Source organism: Mustela erminea, chromosome 12 (assembly GCF_009829155.1).
Source record: "Mustela erminea isolate mMusErm1 chromosome 12, mMusErm1.Pri, whole genome shotgun sequence".
In the NCBI taxonomy this organism is placed as follows: Eukaryota; Metazoa; Chordata; class Mammalia; order Carnivora; family Mustelidae; genus Mustela; species Mustela erminea.
Window position 1 is genome coordinate 63,408,049 of NC_045625.1, and position 20,771 is coordinate 63,428,819.

The 20,771-nt window shown below is 44.5% G+C and overlaps 1 protein-coding gene across 2 annotated transcripts in view; it reads left to right on the forward strand.

Annotated features, from left to right (window-relative positions):
- The window catches only part of HSD17B3 (hydroxysteroid 17-beta dehydrogenase 3), a 39,777-nt gene extending 24,150 nt beyond the window's left edge, over nt 1-15,627 (forward strand). Inside the window, exons 4-12 of one of the 2 annotated variants that reach the window (XM_032308753.1) lie at nt 1,601-1,708; nt 2,930-2,997; nt 3,387-3,497; nt 4,291-4,326; nt 7,371-7,405; nt 8,496-8,577; nt 9,206-9,271; nt 10,650-10,799; nt 14,988-15,627. In XM_032308753.1, coding sequence (XP_032164644.1) covers nt 1,601-1,708; nt 2,930-2,997; nt 3,387-3,497; nt 4,291-4,326; nt 7,371-7,405; nt 8,496-8,577; nt 9,206-9,271; nt 10,650-10,799; nt 14,988-15,086 — 755 coding nt within the window. In that variant the 3' untranslated portion in view covers nt 15,087-15,627. The remainder of the gene's footprint in view (nt 1-1,600; nt 1,709-2,929; nt 2,998-3,386; nt 3,498-4,290; nt 4,327-7,370; nt 7,406-8,495; nt 8,578-9,205; nt 9,272-10,649; nt 10,800-14,987) is intronic. The other variant, XM_032308754.1, reaches the window with a different exon arrangement.
- Nucleotides 15,628-20,771: the final 5,144 nt, after the last annotated feature.

Here is a 20,771-nt window from a genome sequence, read left to right on the forward strand (position 1 = left end):
CTCCATCAGCATTCCTAAGGCTGGCTGTTCCGGGGGCCTGGGGCATTGACCCCTCTGTGGGGAGCTCATTAGAAAAAGTTAAGTGCAGGACACAAGACACTATAGTGCAGCAGGGATTCCTTGGGCTAGGAGAAGGAGGAACAGACTCATGAACACATAGGTCCACTACCTCCTTTGGCCTGTTGCCTTCGTCTCCAGAGTTAGTTTGCTGACCCAGAGGTCCCAGCTGCTTTGTTGCTTCTGCTCTTCCCTTCAAAAGCAGGATCTGGTTGGGACTTCATTTCCCTATGCCTGTGCCCTGTTCCTTGCAGGAAAGTGAGGGATGAGGCTGACTGGTGGTTGTCAGAGTTTTTAAAACAGATTTGAGCCACGTGTGGCTGTGCAGGTTATACATGGTACAACTCCATGAGGCAGCATTTTTATTGCAATGTTTTGTTATTATGACTCACTGTGAAGTGTTCTTAGTTAATAATTATCATATCCCTCTTTGGATAATTTGTCTTAATAATTAATTATTAATTTAGTAATTTGGAATCTCCTTAATGCAAAGGAAGGAGTCTTCAGTTATGAAGACTTGTAAGGACTGAGACAGACTGTCAGTGAATGGCATTGTGTCCTTGGGGGAGTTTTGGGACAGGAGATGGATGTGGGAGGTGTGGGGCTGGAGGCCCAGTGTCCTTCAAGTAGTGAATCCTGCTTTTGTTCCATGTCCGAATATCAAAAGTACGATGGCAGGGACTAAGACATTCTTCAGTGTTTCCCTCATAATCATGCTAAGTTGGGCTTTTTTGTCCTTTTGAAAACCAAGAAGTGTCTTTGGACTGAAAGTACCTTCCACTCCCCAAACTAAGCCTCTGGGAGAAGATCGCTTCTCCCAGAAATACTCAGTTTAACCCCAAAGCTGAGCAGGCAGAAGTTGGTGAAGACCTGCTGCTTTTATATCCATGGCAAGCTTCTGCACAAGGCCAAGTCTACATGGAACAGACGGCATGGACATGGAGGGAACAGGGTGTGGGTGTCTTTGGGCAAGCTAGCCTCTCTGAGCCTTAGTTTCTTCCTCTTGAAAATGGGCATAATATCTACTGTACAAGGTTGTAGAGAAGACTAAAAAAGGTACTGTGTATGTAAATGCTTTGTAAATGCTAAAGTGTTAGACAAACACAAAGGATTGCTCTGTCTAAGCCGAGGGGACCCGACACTGAACAGAGAAAACATCACACTATAGCCTTACAGCCGCTAGACTGGGGGTCTCATGCCTGAGCACGGAGCAGGGTCACTGGGAGGGCATGTAACAACAGAGCCTTGGGCCCTTAGTCTCAGGGTTTCTGGTTCAGTAGGTCTGGGGTGGAGCCTGAGGATTCATGTTTCTAGTTCAAGTTCAAGTTTCCAATGATGCTGTTGCTGGGGCCTATGGACCCCACTTTGAGAATCACTGCATTACATTTATTTTGGTGCATGCACTTGTCACCGTATTAACTCTTAGAAACACCAGACACCACCACTCACAAATCTTTTAGCCCATTTAGGAAGCATTGGAGAAGTCCTTGAGCAACGGGCGGATTTGGATTCCATTCAAGAGTAACTGTTGTCTCCAATGCAGAGTGCACTACAGGGAGCAGTGTGAAGATAATACAAGCAGACTTTACCAAAGACAACATCTACGAGTATATTAGAGAAAAACTTAAAGGCTTGGAAATTGGAATTTTAGGTAAGTAAATTGCAAAATGCAAAGCTGATTGTAAGATATCAGTGAAGTGATGATCTCAGAGACACTTGGTTTTTCTGTGGTAAACTTGAACTTAACCCAGGACTGTCGTTTAAGCTGTAGCATTCAACAGACTATTACAGCTCAATTCTTCCAGAGCCAAAATTTATTTATGGCTCTAGAATGGATGAAATGTAGATATTTCAACCTTCCCAACCATATTTATAATGTGAAAATGGATTTCTTTCCCCCCACTGAAATGAACATTAGATAGGAGGAGTCTCAGAAACACCTTCCTAAAGAATTAGCTTTGCATTGCTGTGATTGATTAATGAAATACTGAGTCAGCATGGTTCTTTGAGAATTGACTCTGGTATTCTGGAAACAAGATAATAATAATGATAATATTTACCATTTTTTCTGTGATAAGATATTTTATAACATACAGAGCACAGTGTAAGTCTTGTACTTGGAAGGAAGGTGTGATTTCTAAATTTCCTGTTGAATTTTAAAAACAATTATATTTTTTACCAATAAAAGTGTAAACCATATTATTGCAGAAAAACCAAAAAGAATACATGAGCACATAAAGGAGTTATAAATTTCTTTTATTTTTTATTTGTCAGAGAGAGAACACAAGCAGGGGGAACGGCAGGCAGAGGAAAAAGCAGGCTCCGTGTTGAGCAAGGAGCCCGATACGGGACTGGATCCCAGGACTCTGGGATTGTGACCTGAGCTGAAGGCAGTCACTTAACCGACTGAGTCACCCAGGTGCCCCAAGATTTATAAATCTCTTAAATTCCCAATAGCCTGAGATAACGTTTTGGTATATATCCTTCCAGACACATATACACAAATGAAATTTACATACTGTTTTGTAACTTTTTTTTAAAAAACCATACACCACAAAGGTTTCCCCCATGTCTTTAAACTACTAGGCAGTCGCAGGGTTGAGTAAGCATGTGGCATTCCACCAGATGGCTGCCTGGCAACCCTCCTGAAACGCTCCCTATTATAGGACAATTGTTTTCCCCTCCAATTTCCTCACTGTTAGGAAATCATGTTGCAAAAAAGGGCCTTGTCTATACATTTTTTTCTGTATGTGTTTTCTTAGGAAAACTTCCCAAGAAAAGGAACTTCTGGGGTTAAATATGAACAGGTTTAACACTTTTAAGAAACTTTTGCTACCGGCTTTTCTGACATCTTTTTATTTTGTTCTATCAGTCAACAATGTTGGAATGCTTCCAAACCTTCTCCCGAGCCACTTCCTTGATACACCAGATGAGATCCAGGTAGGCCTGGGCTCTTCCTGTGGACGATTTCCTCTCAGTGTGGACTGGTCCCCCGGGCTGCATCATTGCTAGGGCCTATGAAGGAGGGCCTGGGAAAGTGTCCCTGGAAGACAGTCAGGCTGAAATTCTATATTCCACATGGATGTCTGTGGCTTCTCTGTTTGCCTTAGTGTTTGATACACAGGTGAAGGCACCATCTTTCATGACCATTTCTGGAATGTAGACATCTTCCTTCTTCTCTGCATATCAGAAATTACCTGCCCACTGTCCCATTCTTTTGGGGTTCTGTGTTCTGTTTTAATCTTTTGGGGCTTGGTGTCAGCTCACAAATTTACACCTGTGGTTGTAAGTGGGAGAAGGCCAGTTCTTTGGCTTTCTTGTCTTCCCAGGTCATAAGATTTCTTTTGGCTCCCAGCGTGGGGAAGGTCTGTGATACAAACTGCGTGTGGGGATGTTGCAAGTGGGCGAACCTGATGGAACCATGGCTGCCACTGTGGGGCGTGAGTGCACTGAGTGTGCTTTTAACAGTCCTTGAAAGCACTATTGGAAGACTCTTCTCCAGGCCCTAACTTTTGAAATCATGGAGTTATTATACCCATTCTAAACAGGCTGCCATGCTGTTCCCCTGGTCCTACTTAAGCCCCAAGTCTCCTGCGTGGACCAATAACGCCACCCTGCTTGGCATGTCCTTGCAAAATTCCCCTCCTTGCCTCATGTCTAACCCCTTCTAACTCCCTGTTCCTGGCACAAGTCTGTGTATCTCCATTAAGCAGCCTCTATGCTTGCTTTTCTTTCCCTTTTTATGACTACATTAGTGCTGGCTTCTATCTGTCTCTCCTTTCCTTTCTGTCTGTCCTGGGTGATTCCAGTAGTTTCTCTCTCTGGCATCTTGTAGCCCAGAACCTCTACTTTATATGACCTTTCACCTTTCTATTCTCTGTGTTATTGTCTTTTGGGCCCACATAGACTAACCTTACTTCCTCCATGTTTTCCTTTGAAATACCATGTTTTGAAGGAAAAATCCCGCAATTTTGAAGGAATTAATTTGCTTCTATTCAAGATCACATTCTTCTAGAATCCCACGAGCTATCAGATGTTTACCTGTTGCTGGGGGCACTGCGCAGACACACACTTGGGCCCACTTTGTCCCCTTCTTCTGAGATCAGACGAGATCGGGTGCGTTCAGGATGGTATGGCTATAGACCACTTTGTCCACTTCTTAAACACTGACTGCTTCTCAAGAGAATTTCTCCAATCCTCCGGCTAATTCGTGTTTGTGATTATTTATTACAGAATGTCATCCACTGTAACATCACCTCAGTAGTGAAGGTAAGTAGCCAATATACTATGCTAAATGCCTTAAGATTGTAGTAGCTGTTGAAATCCAGCAACTTGGTAGAATTTTTTTCTTCCCTGCAGATGACTTTGACATTGAACTGCACTTGATTGAGAAGCCAGTAGTGGTCTTTTAATTACCTTACTCTGTTTTCATCAAGAAAATACAGTGATAAATTTATTCTCCAGAGTATCTGGATTTTATTTTTGCTTCCAGTTTTGTCACATGTTGGAACATACCAGGCCTGATGACACTGAAACTTATTCAGGATAACAAGGCAACTTGAAAAAAAAAAAAAAAACAAATACATTCCTCTGGTTTCAGTCTTTGTTAATAGTGGAAAGCTCACTCGGTTTGGAAAAATGACAGAAGGCCTGGTTTGGATTTTCTGGACTTTTGATGTTCAATAAATATTTGTTGAAGGGAAACTCAAGTTTGTGTGTATTCTGATCTCATCTCAACCACTAGTTAGTTGGACAGTATTGCTGCGTAACTCCCTTGAGCTTCAGGTTCTTCATCTGCTATTGAAGAGTGTTGGATTAAAAAAAAAAAAAAAAGATTTTATTTATTTATTTTACAGAGAGACAGTGAGAAAGGGAACATAAGCAGGGGGAGAGGGAGAGGGAGAAACAGGCTTCTTGCTGAGGATGGAGCCCAATGCAGGGCTCCATCCCTAGGACCCTGGGATCAGGACCTGATGTTTAACGACTGAGCTACCCAGGCATCCCGAAAGAGTGTTGGATTAAGGGATGTGTCAGGTGCCATTCAGAACTCAGGTTCTTTGATTTGAGTCAAGTGTATCAACATTTATAGGCATGGTTGTTACAAAAGGGTTCTATATTGTGCCTTTGAATGAATAGACAAAGGCACCCCCTCTGGGCAGACAATTTGGAAAAAGGTGCTGCTTAGGATAAATGAGGCTTTTGGGTGAACACAATGTTTTCCTTTCCTTTGAGTGGGGAGAGACATTCTAACTGCCTGTGAGTGAACCCTGTGCTTTCAGCTTACAGTGACTCCCACAGCTGGACACCTTGTTCAGTATACAAAATTCACAACTGTGCATGGCTGTCCTTGTGACCACTCTGATTCACAATAGCCAATCAGGTATGATCCCTGGTTTGGTGGTGCTGGGACCCCAGTTAGGGAGCAGTAGGTCTCATTTTTATAGCTTGGCCTGGCAGAAGAGGGCTGGTTTCCCAAAGGAAAACAGAATGCTATCGAAACAAGGATGGGTGCTGAACCAACCACGTAAAATTATTTTTAGGTGGGTAAGTTGAGTTGATCGTTGGTCATTCTTCTGTAAGGATATTGATATTGTATAGTTTCCTGCTCAGCTTTTATTGGTACATACATTCTTTTTATGCTGAGCAATCGATAGTTTTTTAAAACCCGAGCTGATGTAATTATAAGTTTTATACGTCCAACTGTTGTCTGCTGCCTTACCACTGAAAACTTTCCTGTTATTTTACACATTGATCTTTCAGGCTTGATCCATTTGGTCACAGGGTTTCCCAAATGTATTTGACAGCCCTCTGACCCCTTAGCAGAGAATTGCTTTGACTTGTTAAAAAAAATTATACATATATGTATATATATATGTAGGCACAAATTTCCTTTAATAGGGAAGAAAACTAATTGAAGATTAGCTTTCTAAGTACATCATGCCTCAGCTGGCCATGATGGTTGGAACCATGACTAGTATCTCTTAGTTACCCCAAAGGAGCCATCTGGAAATAGTAGAGTTCTCTGTCAAGGGCCGAGATGCAGGAATGAGTTTGTGGGCAAAGGGAAGTTTGGGTAAGAGAATAAATTTTGGGAGATTTGAGACAGAGAGAGACACACAAAGTCCAATGTTTTCTCTCTGCTGGGATCATCTGTTAGGTAAGACTAGGGAATTCAGTTGGGAGGTTTTGAGGAAATGCTGGTGCTTCCAACCACGCTCCCTTAGTGCCCTTCATGAGGTGGGCAGAACCAAGGGTAAGGTAACGGCAGGATCTACTCCTCATGCTTCTCCCCCTCCCTCCAAACCCAGTATTTCAGGAGGTAGACTCTTGCCAGTCCATTCCCCACTGCTGCTCCAAGGCCGTGGAAACATTATCTGGAGGTCCCCAGGTTTGGGCTTAAGGCCTGGCCCATGATATAGGGGCAATGGCAGGGACAGAGCCCACTTTAGGGCACTCCTGCAGGACCCCCAGACAACACAGAAAAATAGGTAAAATTTGTCTTCTGGTCTTTAGCCTCCTTTATTTTTCTGCCCTCCCCATGTGTTTGGATCCTTTCTCCTCAAACCTGCTCCTGAGACAAGGACTGATGCTGCTCACTTGTCCTTTTGAGAACATTTCGCTGTGTGGGTTTGCCTCTTCCTTAATTCTTCAAAGGGGTACTTTGTAATTATGAATGAAATGCTCTTTTAATGGGCTATTTAATTTCCAGAACTGGTCGGGAAGACATCTTCCGGGGCCAGCAAGTTGGGACAGGGAAAGCACTTCTCCACAATGCTGTCATTCCAACAGATAGACAGACATGGTCTGTCTATGGAGCTATTTCACAGACCACCTGCAAGCTCCGGTTGGATTGAGATGTCTAGCCCGTGCCTTGTATGTGTATTGTTCGTGGACACTGGGTAGACTTCCTGATGTCCCCCTACTTCAAACTCATGGGTGAGGTTTATGATGGCCAACCTGCTTATGCCTGTCTCCCAGAATGAAGAGTATCTGGGGAACCTCAGCGGTGATCTCATGGCCAGAAGCCAATTTCCATAATTTTACACTGCCCACATTTTCCAGGAAGATGTTCACTTTATGGGGGGAAGAAACCAGAGACCTCTAATGGTTTGCTGTTTGTCTAGATCACTTTTAGTTTTTGTCAGACTCTAGTGTTGTCAGAATTACCTCCAACAAGTGTCAGCAGAATTTCAAGGCCACCTGAGAGATTAAGCTCATTTTCTGGCTTCCTCCAGGGCCTGCTTCCCTAAGCCCCACCCACTGGATACTGAGCTCCTTTGTCAGAGGGCTTAACTCTACCCCTTCTCTTATAGATGACACAGCTAATTCTGAAACACATGGAATCAAGGTAAGGTCTTCTTTTGAAAAAGCACAGAACAGCACAGCCTCCCTGGCCTGGCGGTTAGCTGACCTGGGGACTTGGGATGGGGTAAAGGGGGTGGATGGATAGGCTTCATCTGTCTGCAGCTTTAACCAATGGTAAAACTCCATGAAGGACATGGAGAGTGCAGGAGAAATTGTAACTTTCTGGACCAGGCCAGCTTTGCAAACAGATAAGTGTATTTGAAGGTCATGTGTAGCATCTACTGGAGGAAGAGAAGAGCCATTTCAGCACACATTTTATTAAAAACATTAACTCATGTTGAACATAAAAGAAACTTCAGAGGTTGGCCTGAGATCAAGGCCATCTCTTGTTATTACTCAAATTTAGTAGTAAAAATCACCACCTATCAGTGTCTCTATTTAGTCCATGGTTTTATTATCCTATTACAACACCCTTTAGGGAACTGAATTTTCTCACGTGGTATTCATTAAACGCGAATGGTTGATAGTTTTATCTTCCCTAGAGGAAGAAAGGGCTTGGCCTTATGGTCTAATTTGCAGTTGCTTGGTTTTTCCAGATTGAACTTTTCTATTTGGGAAGGATTAAAGTTACCAAATTTCAAAAGGATTAAGTAAGGACCCTGGAGACTCGTATGAGGGTTCCTGTGTGAGCAGAGGATGGACTGTCAAATTCCGCCCCAGACAGGATTCTGCATTTGACATCTGTCCTGGTGTGGGTCATCTTTAGAAGTTAAAAGGGACCTTGAGCTCATGTAGTCACATTTGATAAAGAAGGGTCCCTTGCCCCTTGAGTCACGCCTGATCTGAATTGGCCCTCGGCATTTTGGAGGGGACCTCTGTTGAAGCAGAACCCCTGTTTCCAGTCACCAGCCCTTGATGTCAACTGACTGCTGAGTCATTGCTTGGTGTCGTTATCCAGGCCATGGGGAAGCGCCACTCACAGTTCTGGGGAGCAGAACTCATCTTGCACGTGGAAGCCTAGAGAGGATGGACTTCTTCAGTGAAATCACAGGAGCCCCTTTGCTTTCTTTTTCTCTTGTGGTATGTGCCATCAGGCAACAGACCATTCAGAACTTTACTTCTTTGTGTTTTAGGCAGAAAGGTCTTATCTTGAACATTTCTTCCGGGGTGGCCCTCTTTCCCTGGCCTCTCTACTCCATGTATTCGGCTTCCAAGGTGAGTGACAACACATGGCCCAAGCTTCCTTCTCCTTCTTTCTCTTGTTTCTCCCACTTGGCATTTTCCTCTGATGTTGGATCATCTGGCAAGCTGATGGACAGATTGTCCAGGGCCCGTCACCAGATGTTTGGGTGCAGATTAGAAAAAGGCACAGCCCCTGGGCTGATGGAACCCTGCAGCAATACAGTGGGAGAAGGGCAGGCCCCGTGGGACTCCAGGCCCCACTCATCTCCTTGCCCGGAGCCCTGCTCTCTCGCTGCTGGCAAATAACACTAGAGATTTCTTCTGTCCTAGGAGCCTGGCCAGATGTCTCCATGCCCTAGTCCTAAAAACAAACCCTCAGAGGAGGGGATGTTCCCAGGCCAGGAGACAAGGGGGAGCTCTCCCTGGGTAGGATCACCTGTTTGCCGTGGCCCTCGGCATGTATTGATCCTAAAATGTATGTTCCTGTTCATCAGGGGAGTTTTGCCCAGGCCAAGAAACAAAGTCCTAACTCCCGTCAGACAAAATGCTGCCTTTTAAGGTCAAGCAAGTAGGCTCCCTGCAGTGCCTTTTGAAAGCTGAGTAAGTTGCCTCCATGACAAAGGAGGCTCTCCCCTTAGGTGTGTTTTCCTTCTTGCTCCAGGCTTTTGTGTGCACGTTTTCCAAGGCACTGCAAGCAGAATATAAAAGGAAAGGAGTCATCATCCAGGTGAGGTCATCTGCTCTGGGTCCTTGGCACAGGAACTGTGGTGCTCCAGGGAGCTGGGGTCTCCGCCTCCTGCAGGTCTGGCTGGGCAGACATGGTTAGGAGGGAGTGTCTGGAAGACACCCCGGAAGCTCCTGGGGCCATCACCGAGGCAACTGAGCCACCCTTGTGCTGCCTGCTGCTGTCCTCACCCATGCCCTGGAGAAGGAACTGGGGCAGGGTGAGTGGGCCCTGCCCCAGGACAGAAATTGGGGTCTTGTCTAACCACCCTTTACTCGCTGACCCAGGTACAGGAGAAGGGCTTAGGTGGGAGGAATTGTGAGAGGAAACAAAAGAAAACTGAGCAATCGATCTGAGTGGGAACGAGGCAGTGGGTAGAGGTTGGGGTACTTTGGGAGCTGGTCATCTGTGATGGGCCACAAAGACCCCACGCCGTGGTTCTTGAGCAGCTGGGGAAGAGGCACTTGGCTTCCTCTTTCACCTGGCAAGGCCCATGGTCATCGTGGAGACGACCTTGTCCCAACTGTCAGCCGGGCTGGGTTGTCACAGCCATTGGTAGTCTCATGGTGTCAGTGACATGCATGGGCTTGGTTCGGCAGCATCGTTAGAGCGAAGTGCTTTCTGGAACCTGGAGTAAACAATTTGCAGACATTTTTTGTTCCTGTTTGGGAAGAAGTTTTATGATCAACTATTAGGAATGAAAAAGGCACACTCACAGCTAAATCTTTAAAATGGTGGCTGTACATACTGATGGTGTCGGCTCTGCAGGCTGCAGTGTGTAACTGCTTATTTTTCTTAGCACAACAGGAAAGATGATCAGGAATGTGTCACTCCTGGCTCCTCACTGAAGTGTGAAAGTGGGAATCCAAAGTGCTTTAAATGGCTCCAGCTTTGGCTGTATGTATTAGAAAGAAGCTTCTTGCTTAAAGTTGCCAGATAAAGTACAGGACGTCCAGTTCCATTTGAATTTCAGACAATAAATTTTTTTTTTTTTTTTTTAGTATCAGTATATCCCATGCAATACTTGGGACATATTACACTGAAGTTTTTTTCCCTTGATTATCTGGATTTCACTTTTAACTGTCCTGCATTTTTATTGTTAGTCTGGCCACAGTGTTCTAAGAGAGAATTCATGTTCTCAGTCATCCTGTGTACATTTGAACCAGCAGACTTCTGCATTAGTGATAAACCAGAAACCAGTTTTTCTGATTCACAGCTCTGTGCCAGTTCTCTGCCTTTCCAGTGCTCTGTTGTCAGCGGAGATCCTGTGACTCCTTGTAAGAAAGCAGAGCTGGAAAACAAAGGAAGAGTTAGACTGGAGGTTTACTTCTCGTCGGTAGACGGATGGCTCCTGTGTTATGGCCTTTATTCCCCATTGTAGGTGCTGACCCCATATGCTGTTTCAACCCCAATGACGAAGCATCTACACACCAACATGGTAACCAAGACTGCTGATGAGTTTGTTCAAGAGTCACTGAATTATGTCACTATTGGAGATGAAACCTGTGGCTGCCTCACCCACGAACTCTTGGTAACTGAGGGCTTCTTTCTCAAAGCATAGGAGGCAGGTGTGCCGGTGGTCCCCGGCAGAGCTCTTCTTTGCTACTGGAGCGGCCAGCCCTGTCCTCTCATGAATTATGTCATGATTGTGAATCATGAGAAGGATTGCGCTGTCAGAGGCTGTTCAGCTAAGCAGTCACATAGTTAGCTAGAAATATGTGGCAATGGGGGAAAGCTGCAGGTCTGAGGGCTCAGCCCAGAGATGATCCCCAGATGGACAGATGTCACCCTTGGCTCACCCTTACCTCTTTCCTCAGAAAGGAAGGTGGCTTCCTGAGCTCTCGGGAAGGGCAGACCAAAGACCCAGGGAACTTCCCTGGGTGGGGCTGGGTGCTGCAGGTCTTCTCTGGTTCCCTGTGTTGAGAAATGTTTTAATACCTGGCTCTCCAGGAAAAAACCCCAAACACTTTGATTTGTAGGGTTTGCTGATTTCCATGGTTTAAATACTCCCCTCGTGCCTGATTAGAAGCTCCCATTGTGTTGTCACTGCCCCTGAATTTAGGCATGTGCATAGTTGGTTCCTGAGAGCAAGTACAAGCTGGTTCTAGCACAAAATGGACTCTGTTGAATCTGGAAGTAAGATTTGGTGGCATATGGCTCGAGGAGTTCTTGGCATCCCTGGGCTGCTTTTAGAAGCAGCCACAGGCATGAAACAAAGGTAGACTTGACTTTTGCACGCTGATACACAAACACAGTCAGGGTGGTTCTGTTTCCAGTGTCACCAAAAATTTCTAGACATCTTTACTTTCCCTTCCTATGTCAACTTTCTCCTCGGCCTCATGGGTCTTCCTCATGGGAATTAGGTTTCTCCCTTCTCTCTTTCTCTCTCGGGTGCTAGAAGGAATACATGAAATCTTCCCAAGCATTCAGTTACCCCCTGAGACTTCTGGTGACTCTACAAGAGTCACAGAGTTGTCTTGGAGGATCGCTTGCTATTTTTACTGTAGAACCTCAACAAGGTGCAGAATCACCAATTTAACACACACTACAAAGGGGACATGCAGAGAGAACGTAAGATCTTGATTTTGCCTGTTGCTGATCCGGTCTTTCTCCAGGTTACTACTTGCCGCATGGCAGGAAAACAAATTAATGGGAAGTCCATTGAGTTTTAATTGAGTTTGATCTAGGAATCTAAATTGGATATTAAGCAAACGTGCTTTTTGTCCATTAGTTAAAGCATTGAGCCTTTCTGGGAGCATGCCTTTCTCTTGCCTCTCTCACTAAGATGATATCGGTGGGGAAGACTGCTCACGATCTCCTGCTGGTCCTTAAGTGTGGTTGTTGCTCCACATCTACCTGGTGCTTGTGCCCCTGTGCTGTGGGGACCAATGACCCTTTCTATCCATTTGGCTTGGCCAGTGAACTCCCAGGTACTGAGGACTTCAGAGCCCTGAATCTCTGCTACTTCCCCCATGTAGCCACAGGCCCATGGGCCATCTGGATCTTTGGTTCATTAAGGCCCTTTTGCTCTCTCTGCTGTATCAGCATCAACATGGACTTGGCTGATGCTGGAAAGGGAAATGTTAGCTCCTCTCTTGCCACACTGAGATAATGTTCTGGGGTTGCACTCCCAAAGAATGGGGGCAATATTCTCCTTTGCCCTCAGTGCTCCCCTAACTTATTTGTCACATGTTCATATTCTTCACCTGAATTCCCTGGGCCCCCCACCCTCCACCCAGCCTAGGCCCATATATAGAAGGACACACATCCTCTAGGATATTGATGTCGTAAATGGAACCCATCAGCATTTAGAAAATGTTTTCTTGAGACCATAGCCCGTCTTGCAAGGTTATCGTCTTGCTACACAAAGCAATTCTGGATGTCGAAAGTTGGAAAAATTTTTGCCTTTTCTCTTTTGATTTCTTATGTGTCAAATTAACTCTCCTGTGGCAAATAGATGCCCAGAACAGACTAGGCAAAAGAGTCTTTGTGCCTACTGAAGCAAAAGAGAAAGCAAAAGAGAACACGCAAATCATTAAAGCCATTAAGGCCAATTTGAAGTTTGCTGGAATTTAGAAAAATCATTGAGTCTGAAGTTTGAGCAATCAGATAGAATTGGCTGGTAAACAAGCAAAACTTCTGTTACAAAAAAGGCAAAACAAAGAGAGCATGCTCTTCACTCCCGGGGAGTTTTAGAACAGCAACTGGGCCTGGAACGGAGCCTCTGATGTAGAGTCCTTGTGGTTCTCAGGGTTACTGCTCTTAATCCTCCTAATCATCTTCTTCTTCTTTTTCTTTTCTTTTCTTTATTTATTTATATTTATTTTCAGTATAACAGTATTCATTGTTTTTGCACCACACCCAGTGCTCCATGCAATTCGTGCCCTCTCTAATACCCACCACCTGGTTCCCCCAACCTCCCACCCCCCGCCCCTTTAAACCCCTCAGACTGTTTTTCAGAGTCCATAGTCTCTCATAGTTCACCTCCTCTTCCAATTTCCCCCAACTCCCTTCTCCTCTCTATCTCCCCACGTCCTCCATGCTATTTGTTATGCTCCACAAATAAGTGAAACCGTATGATACTTGACTCTCTCTGCTTGACTTATTTCACTCAGTATAATCTCTTCCAGTCCCGTCCATGTTGCTACAAAAGTTGGGTATTCATCCTTTCTGATGGAGGCATAATATTCCATAGTGTATATGGACCACACCTTCTTATCCATTTGTCCGTTGAAAGGCATCTTGGTTCTTTCCACAGTTTGGTGACCGTGGCCATTGCTGCTATAAATATTGGGGTACAGATGGCCCTTCTTTTCACATCTGTATCTTTGGGGTAAATACCCAGTAGTGCAATTGCATAGGGAAGCTCTATTTTTAATTTCTTGAGGAATCTCCACACTGTTCTCCAAAGTGGCTGCACCAACTTGCATTCTCCTAATCATCTTCTAAGACAGGTCATTTGGTTCCTGTTTTACAGTTGAGGAAACTGAAAATCAGAGCTTGATCAGATGCCCAAGGCCACTTGCCTGGTAATGGTGAAGCTAGGGTTTAAGTCCCCCTTTGTCCAATGCCATGCTTTTCCTGGTTTCTTCCACACCATCCTTCTAGGTTGGGAGGAGGTAGATAACAATGGAGACGGAAGAAGGGAACTTCTACAACATTTTCTAGGGCCCTGGAATTTTAATTTATTTCCTTTATGGCTGACTTCACTACGTCAAAACATTTAGCTTAAGGCTAATGAAAGGGCTTGATTTTGCTATGATATTAAAAAGCTCTAAAGGGGAGAAAAATAAGGTTCCTAAGGAAAAAGATGTATTCACTCATTGACTTGGCTAGTGGATGAAGGGTTCTATTTGTTCCCCCAGAAGCCATCTTTTGTCCCTTGCTTTGAAATATCTCAATGAGCACAATAGTCTGAGAATCTGAGCTGCCTGAAGAATGGGAACACTCCCCGGAAAGATCACATTTCCCTCTGGTTGAAATCCTGTTGTTCGGTGGGGAATGGGTAGGCTGAGGAATGATGGAGGCACAGGATTACACCGTGAACAAACATTATTTCTGGGGCCCAGAGGGACGTCTTGCAGGACATGGATATAGTTTGAGGGCAAGAGGTCTTCTAATGCCTGTGCCTACTGCCTGATATGTGCATCCAACTAAGCCTTCCTGCCTTGACTTGAAGCTCCCCTCTATGACTCCCCCCAGTTCTGCTTTTCTACGAAAATGCTCAATGTTGGTGATTTATACTTTGCTGTGTCTGACTTTTGTTCATGGACTCATCGATGCATTCATGTATCTACTTAGTGCCTACTATGACTCAGGCATGGTGCCAGGTGGTAAAAGCATTTCTGATTGTTTTCTGGAATCTCATTTTAATAAAAGCTTGGTAGAAAGAACACAAAGACACCGGGAGATTGAGCACTAGGATGAGGAAGTGCGTTTGAAAAGAAGGAGAAATGTGGGTAGGGTGTTAATGCGGCACAGAGTTCTCTTAATTTAGATTTCCTCAGGGCTGGTTCTACAAGTGACTGTTTTGGTTTCTGAGAAAACTTGTTTGCTGAGAAAGGGTCACAAGACCTTGAAATTTTAGCACAGGCCTAAAAGATTTAAGTTCAGGAGTCAGAAAAATATTTTTAAAGATGATGAATATACACTGAGATGTTTCCTTCTAACTTGCTTGCTCGTCTTTCACCCCCAATATCCATGTTTTTGTCTATTGAAGCGGAGCTTCCTGAGCCTTGTCCCATCATGGGTTTTGTACAGCAGCGCATTCCAGAAGAAATACATGGAGTACCTCAAGCACAATTCCAACATCAAATAGTTCAAATGAGCTGATGTGCCAGCATCATTCTCTTTGCCACGTTCTCTGTTGGTTGCAGGAAACTAAGGAGCCCCGGCCACACCCCTGAAGCTGGAGAGGCTGTCACAAATACAGTCTCTAAATACAACTGTTTTGTGTTTTTCTTTGTTGTTGTTGTTTTGCCATTTTACTTGGGTCTGGAGATCTTTGGAAAGTGGTGGTGTAAACACATGTTTTGTGCAATAGAGTTTTCAGGCTTTGTGTGTGACAAGATGAAGGTTTCTATAGGGGAAACTGGAAGAATTTCTATGTGGGATTATAACACAAATGTGGTGAGCAGAAAGCCTTCGATACCGTGAATATTGAGAACAATTATACACGAGGCTCCTTTTATAGCTATGTTAAAGAATGTTAAAAGTTACTAACTTTACCAAGACTGCTATAGTTTGGAGCACTAAGACGGGCCTCCTCGGAGACCCGGGAAGCTCTAGGGGAAGGGGCTACAGCTACATCAGGCCAGTTTCTGAGGCCTCCCATTTCAACGAATGCAGAACCAGCTTTCTCTAGTTTATTTCTATTCGGGGTTCTATGTCGGAATGTGTTCGTGGAAATAAAACAGAAAACTGTACATTGATAACAATGGCTGAAAAGCCATTGCTCCCGTGCAGGAGTTGATATCTGCAAAAATAAGATTTTTTTTTAGGTCTCTATGTTTTGGGGTACTGGGTGGATGGCTTACCTTGTCAACACAGAGAGGGTGGTGTGTTGGGGGAACTACTAGCCTTCAACTCTGCAGGGAGTCAGAGAAGAAGCATGTGTTTTGGGTGGCCTTGGTCAGTCTACCATGGGCTTCCCCCAAGATATCACCATGCTCTAGGCACGGCAGGTACTTGGTGGCACTCATCTTTTCTGAAATCATTGGCATTTATGGTGTGAGAGAAGGGAGAAGAATTTATGTACTGCTGTCCTAGTTATAAAAGGAGTCGGGAGATTTGGCTGGAATTTATGGAACATTTTGATGTTTGGAGGGAAGCACGGGGTAGATAGAACATTTAAAACCTTGGAAAATCATGGGCTGAAATGAAACCTGCTCTGGGGAAAAGACTGGGAAAAATTCATTCTAACGTATGGGTATCTATTTAAATTATCTCAGTTATGAGTAACAATAATAACTACAGTACAGAATGTTTTTATGGTACCCATTGGTATTGGTTATTTACCCGTTGTCCTCTGTCCTAAGCCCCCCATTTCATACTCTGATTGTTGATGTTGGGCTGGGAAATTTCCAAAGCTTATGCCAGCTGGCTTTGTGTTCGATTCTCCCCATGGGGGTCAAATCTGGGAGCGTAAAAGAAGGCGAGGGCTGAGGGAAACTCCTTCCTGTTTGGATTCTTGTTACCATGCCTCTGGGGAGGGGATGGCATTAGCCAGACTCAGCACCTACCAGGAAGCCGGAAGTTAGCACTAATCCCACAGTGCCCCCTTTAGGGAACTGAGCATTAAAACCATACAGAGGCTTCCCCTTGGACCACCCAGTTGCCAGAAACACCACCTCCTCTGCTGGTTCTACCAGCCCTGTTGTTACTGATAACTGAGTTACTAAGTATCCATCCTCTTTTTGTTCTTTCAGCCTTCTGCTGCTGGTGTTACCAGTTACTTCTACTAAATCCCTTCTCTCTGAAATACTCAGCCTGCTTGGTCCTGACTGAGACTATGCTCAGCTGATTACCTTGCCTGATCTGGGATGCAGGCTAGATGGGTGGACTTTTTTTTTTTTGACAATGAAGAATCAGAAACTCTTTATCAATCAGGGTCCCCACAGGAAACAGAAGGCATGATCAAGCAATTGGAGAAATTATTTGCAAATATGTGGGGAGGGTGTAGGGAAGTCATCAGGGACATCAGGAAGTCATCATCACCCCCCCAAAGCCTGAGGCGGCCGGGAAGGGATCAGTTATAGACCCCCTGAGAGAGACAGAGAAAGGGAGGTGGTGGTTGGGGGAAGGAGAGGAAGAAGAGGGGATGGAGAAAGAACAGGATAAGGAACACTGTCTCAGAGGAGCTGTGACCTCTAGCTGACAGATGCTGCCAGACTTTGGCCACCCTGTAGAGAGGGAGAGAGGAATAGGAACGGTGATATTGTAATTTATAATAAGAAATATTAGGTCATCCCCATTCCCATTCCTTGGAATTTCCCAGGTGATAAGAGTAATAAGTGAGCCATTTGTTGTTCATAACTAGCCCCTTTCAACCACATTTGAGTTTATGTCAATGAGGCGACTTTTGGGAAGCCCCTAAGGATGGAAGCTTGTTGCCAGGGGGAACTGACCATGTGATTAGAAGGTTGGAACTTGCAGTCTTATTCCTCGACCTTTGTGGAGGGTAGAGAGGCTGGAGGTTGAGTTCAATCACCAATGACCACTAATTTGATCAATCTTGCCTACGTAATGAAGGCTCTATAGACTATGGGGTTTGGAGAGCTTCCAGGTTGGCGAATAGGTGCTAAGAGGGCAGCGTGCCCGGAGAGGGCACGGAAGGTCCACACCTCTTCCCACATACCTTGCCCTATGCATCTCTTACATCTAGCTATTCTTGAGTTGTAGTCTTTTACAATAAACTGGTGATCTATCGAGCAAACTGTTGTCCTCAGTTCTGTGAGCCATTCCAGCAAATGACTAAACCTGGGCAGGTGTCGTGGGGACTTTCAATTTATAGCCAGTAAATTGATCAGAAGCTCAGGTGACAACCTGTTGGCACCTAAAGTGGGGGAAGTCTTGTCGGACTGCCTTTAACCTGTGGAATTTGATGCTCTTCTCAGGTAAAGAGTGTCAGAATTGAGTTTAAATTGTAGGACACCCAGCTGGTGTCTGAAAATTGCTTGGTGTGGGGAAATCTCTCCACATATTTGATGACCAGCATTATTGAAAGTAGAGTGTTGAGAGGAGAAACAGTAGTGTTTTTCCTTTGCAGGACCAGGTACCTCAATTTCATTGTCCTGCTGTCCTCTGGGTCTCTTGCTGGTGATTCCCATTGGTCACATCTAACTGGAAGCTAGCTCCCTGATGTAATTCACAAGGTTCGTCTCCTGAGACACTAGGTCAGAGGGTGGGGGAAGAACAGAGATGAATTTGGAGGGGAGGGATACAACACAACATCCATACATTAAGTGCTTTTCTCAAGGTCATACCATTAATAGTTGGCACCTCCTGAATGGGGACCCTGGGTTTCTGCCTATACTCAACTCTATGTTTCAAAAGGGGTGATATTTGAAACCCAAAGAACAAGTATCTTATTGTGGAATTCAAGATTTCAGCAAAGTAGAAGCTATCTTACAGACATTAAAGCCTAATCTGCTTAAATGTGAGACAAACAAGGTTGCTGCTGTTCCAGTTATTGTTGCTGTGTAACAAGATATTCCCCGAATTAGTGGTATAAAAGAACAACCGTTTTCTTGTGCTCACAGATTTTGTGGATCAGAAAGGGTAAAGTGGGGTGTTTTGTTTTGCTCCATGATATCTGGCGGCTAAGTTGGGAGCACTCAGAGGCTGGAAATGAGTCAGCCTCTGAAACTGGAACTATCTGAATGATTGCTTAGTTACATGTCTGGCGACTGATGGCAGTTAATTTCTGGGACCCCAGCTGGGGCTGCTGGATGGAAACCTATTCATGGCCCCTCTATGTTTTACTTGGTTTTACCCACAGCTTGGTGACTGGGTTTCAAGAATGAGAATCCCAGAGAGAACTAGGAGGAAGCCATACTGTCTTATAAGACTAGCCTTGAATTTCTCATGACATATTCTCAAGCCCTTCCAGATTCAGTGGGAAGGAACACAAGGCTCACCTTCTGACGGAAGAAGTACCTACATATTGCTGTGGCCATATTTAGAAAATACAATGACTCATGCTAATTAATCTTACAATAAGTATTTGTTCTAGCATGGATCATAGGGAATTAGTAGGCATTTCAACTGTTGAAGGAGCAGCTTATAAAACTGTAGATACTATGTTTCTAAACCCTCACATCCAATCTTAGTAAATTTGCCTTTAGGGAGTCACTTTCACAACCAGCAGCTTAGGTGAGCAAAGGAATGTGCTTCAGCGTACACAACCTGGGGCAGATTTGAGATAGAGTTTTTAGTTGTGTAATATGTGGGTTCACCCAACGTATTAATCCTGAATTGATTTGTCTAGCAAGCTTTTTGAGGGCCTTTATTATATTTTTTTAAAAAGATTTGTTTCTTTATTATTTGGAGGGGAGGTGCAGAGAGAGAGAATCTCCAGCAGACTTCCCTGCTGAGTGTGGAGACTGATGCTAGCTTGATCTCACAATCCTGAGATCAGGACTAAAATTAAGAGTTAGACACTTAACCAACTGAGCCACCCAGCTGCCCCAAGGGCCTTTAGCTTAAGGGAAGAGTTTCTCACAGTAAAGGCCCAGGGTGTTGAATTGAAGTGAGGGTAGAAAAACTCTGTATTTTAAGATCTTTATCCTAGTAACCACTAGTACTAGAAACTAGTTGACATTTGTTGAATACTAATAATGAGTCAGGGACTATATAAATTTTAATGACAATTTAGAAAGTAGGAACTATTATTAATATTACCTTCAGTTTACAGTTGAGGAAATGAAGGTACAGAAAAGTGGAGTCGTGCCCACAGGTTCACTTGACCAGTGAGCGGCAGAGCTAGGTTTTGAACATGGGTCATCTTCCAGGAGATGGTAGAGCCCCGCCGGCCGGGGATGAGACTCTTTAATTGGGCTTAAGATCAAGGGGTGGGCACTATTCCCTCAACACTGTGTTTTTCACTGTCATGTGGTGAAGAGAGGAGAGCAATCAGGCTTTGCAGCCAAGCCCACGCACCTCAATTTCAACACTTGCCAAACTTAGGATCGTCTGGGAATCATTTGGGAAGAGGGAGGCTTGCCAGATATCTCTGAACTTTTGTTTCCACTGAGCAGTACCAGGCTCTTGTCTCTCGCCTGATTCTTCTTTTTGTATGAACGGCTTGGAACCTCAAGGAACGGCATCAACAGCTGGTCATGTTGATAGAAGGATTCGCTCTGTGTTCTTCCAGCCTTCCATCTGTGCTACCTCCCAGGATGCCAAAGTCTGGAGAATCACTCTGACAACACTTAGAGCAAGAGAATGAAGTGATTATGGGCTGCTGCTCTGAAAAAAACTTGGGAGCTTGTTGCTGGGCAGCTCCCTGGGGTGTCATCCTTGCCTTGCTCTTTTGGGATGGGAACCAAAATGTTCCACTTCAAACAGACTCCGTTAGCCTTTCAGAGAAAACTGAAGACGGTCAAACCAGGGTCAGCATGATTTTAATCAAGTTTGTCTGCTTCTATGCCAAAGAATGATGTTTATTCATCATTCTGTAGTTTATCATCAAACAGTTTATCATCAAACTGTAGTTTATCCACTTTGTTTAGGGCTCAGTCTGGCCTGAATTGCTACTGCCCTCTAATGGGCTGGGTGGGTCTTTCTAACTAATCCTGTAGGAATTTTAGAATAGAATCCAATTTGAGAAAAGAAATCCCTCAAAACATTTTTTTTTTAGTTCTTTTTTTTTTTTTAAGATTTTATTTAGTCATTTTACAGACGGAGATCACAGGTAGGCAGAGAGAGAGGAGGAAGCCAACTCCCCACCGAGCAGAGAGCCTGATGCAGGGCTCAATCCCAGGACCCTGGGATCATGACCTGA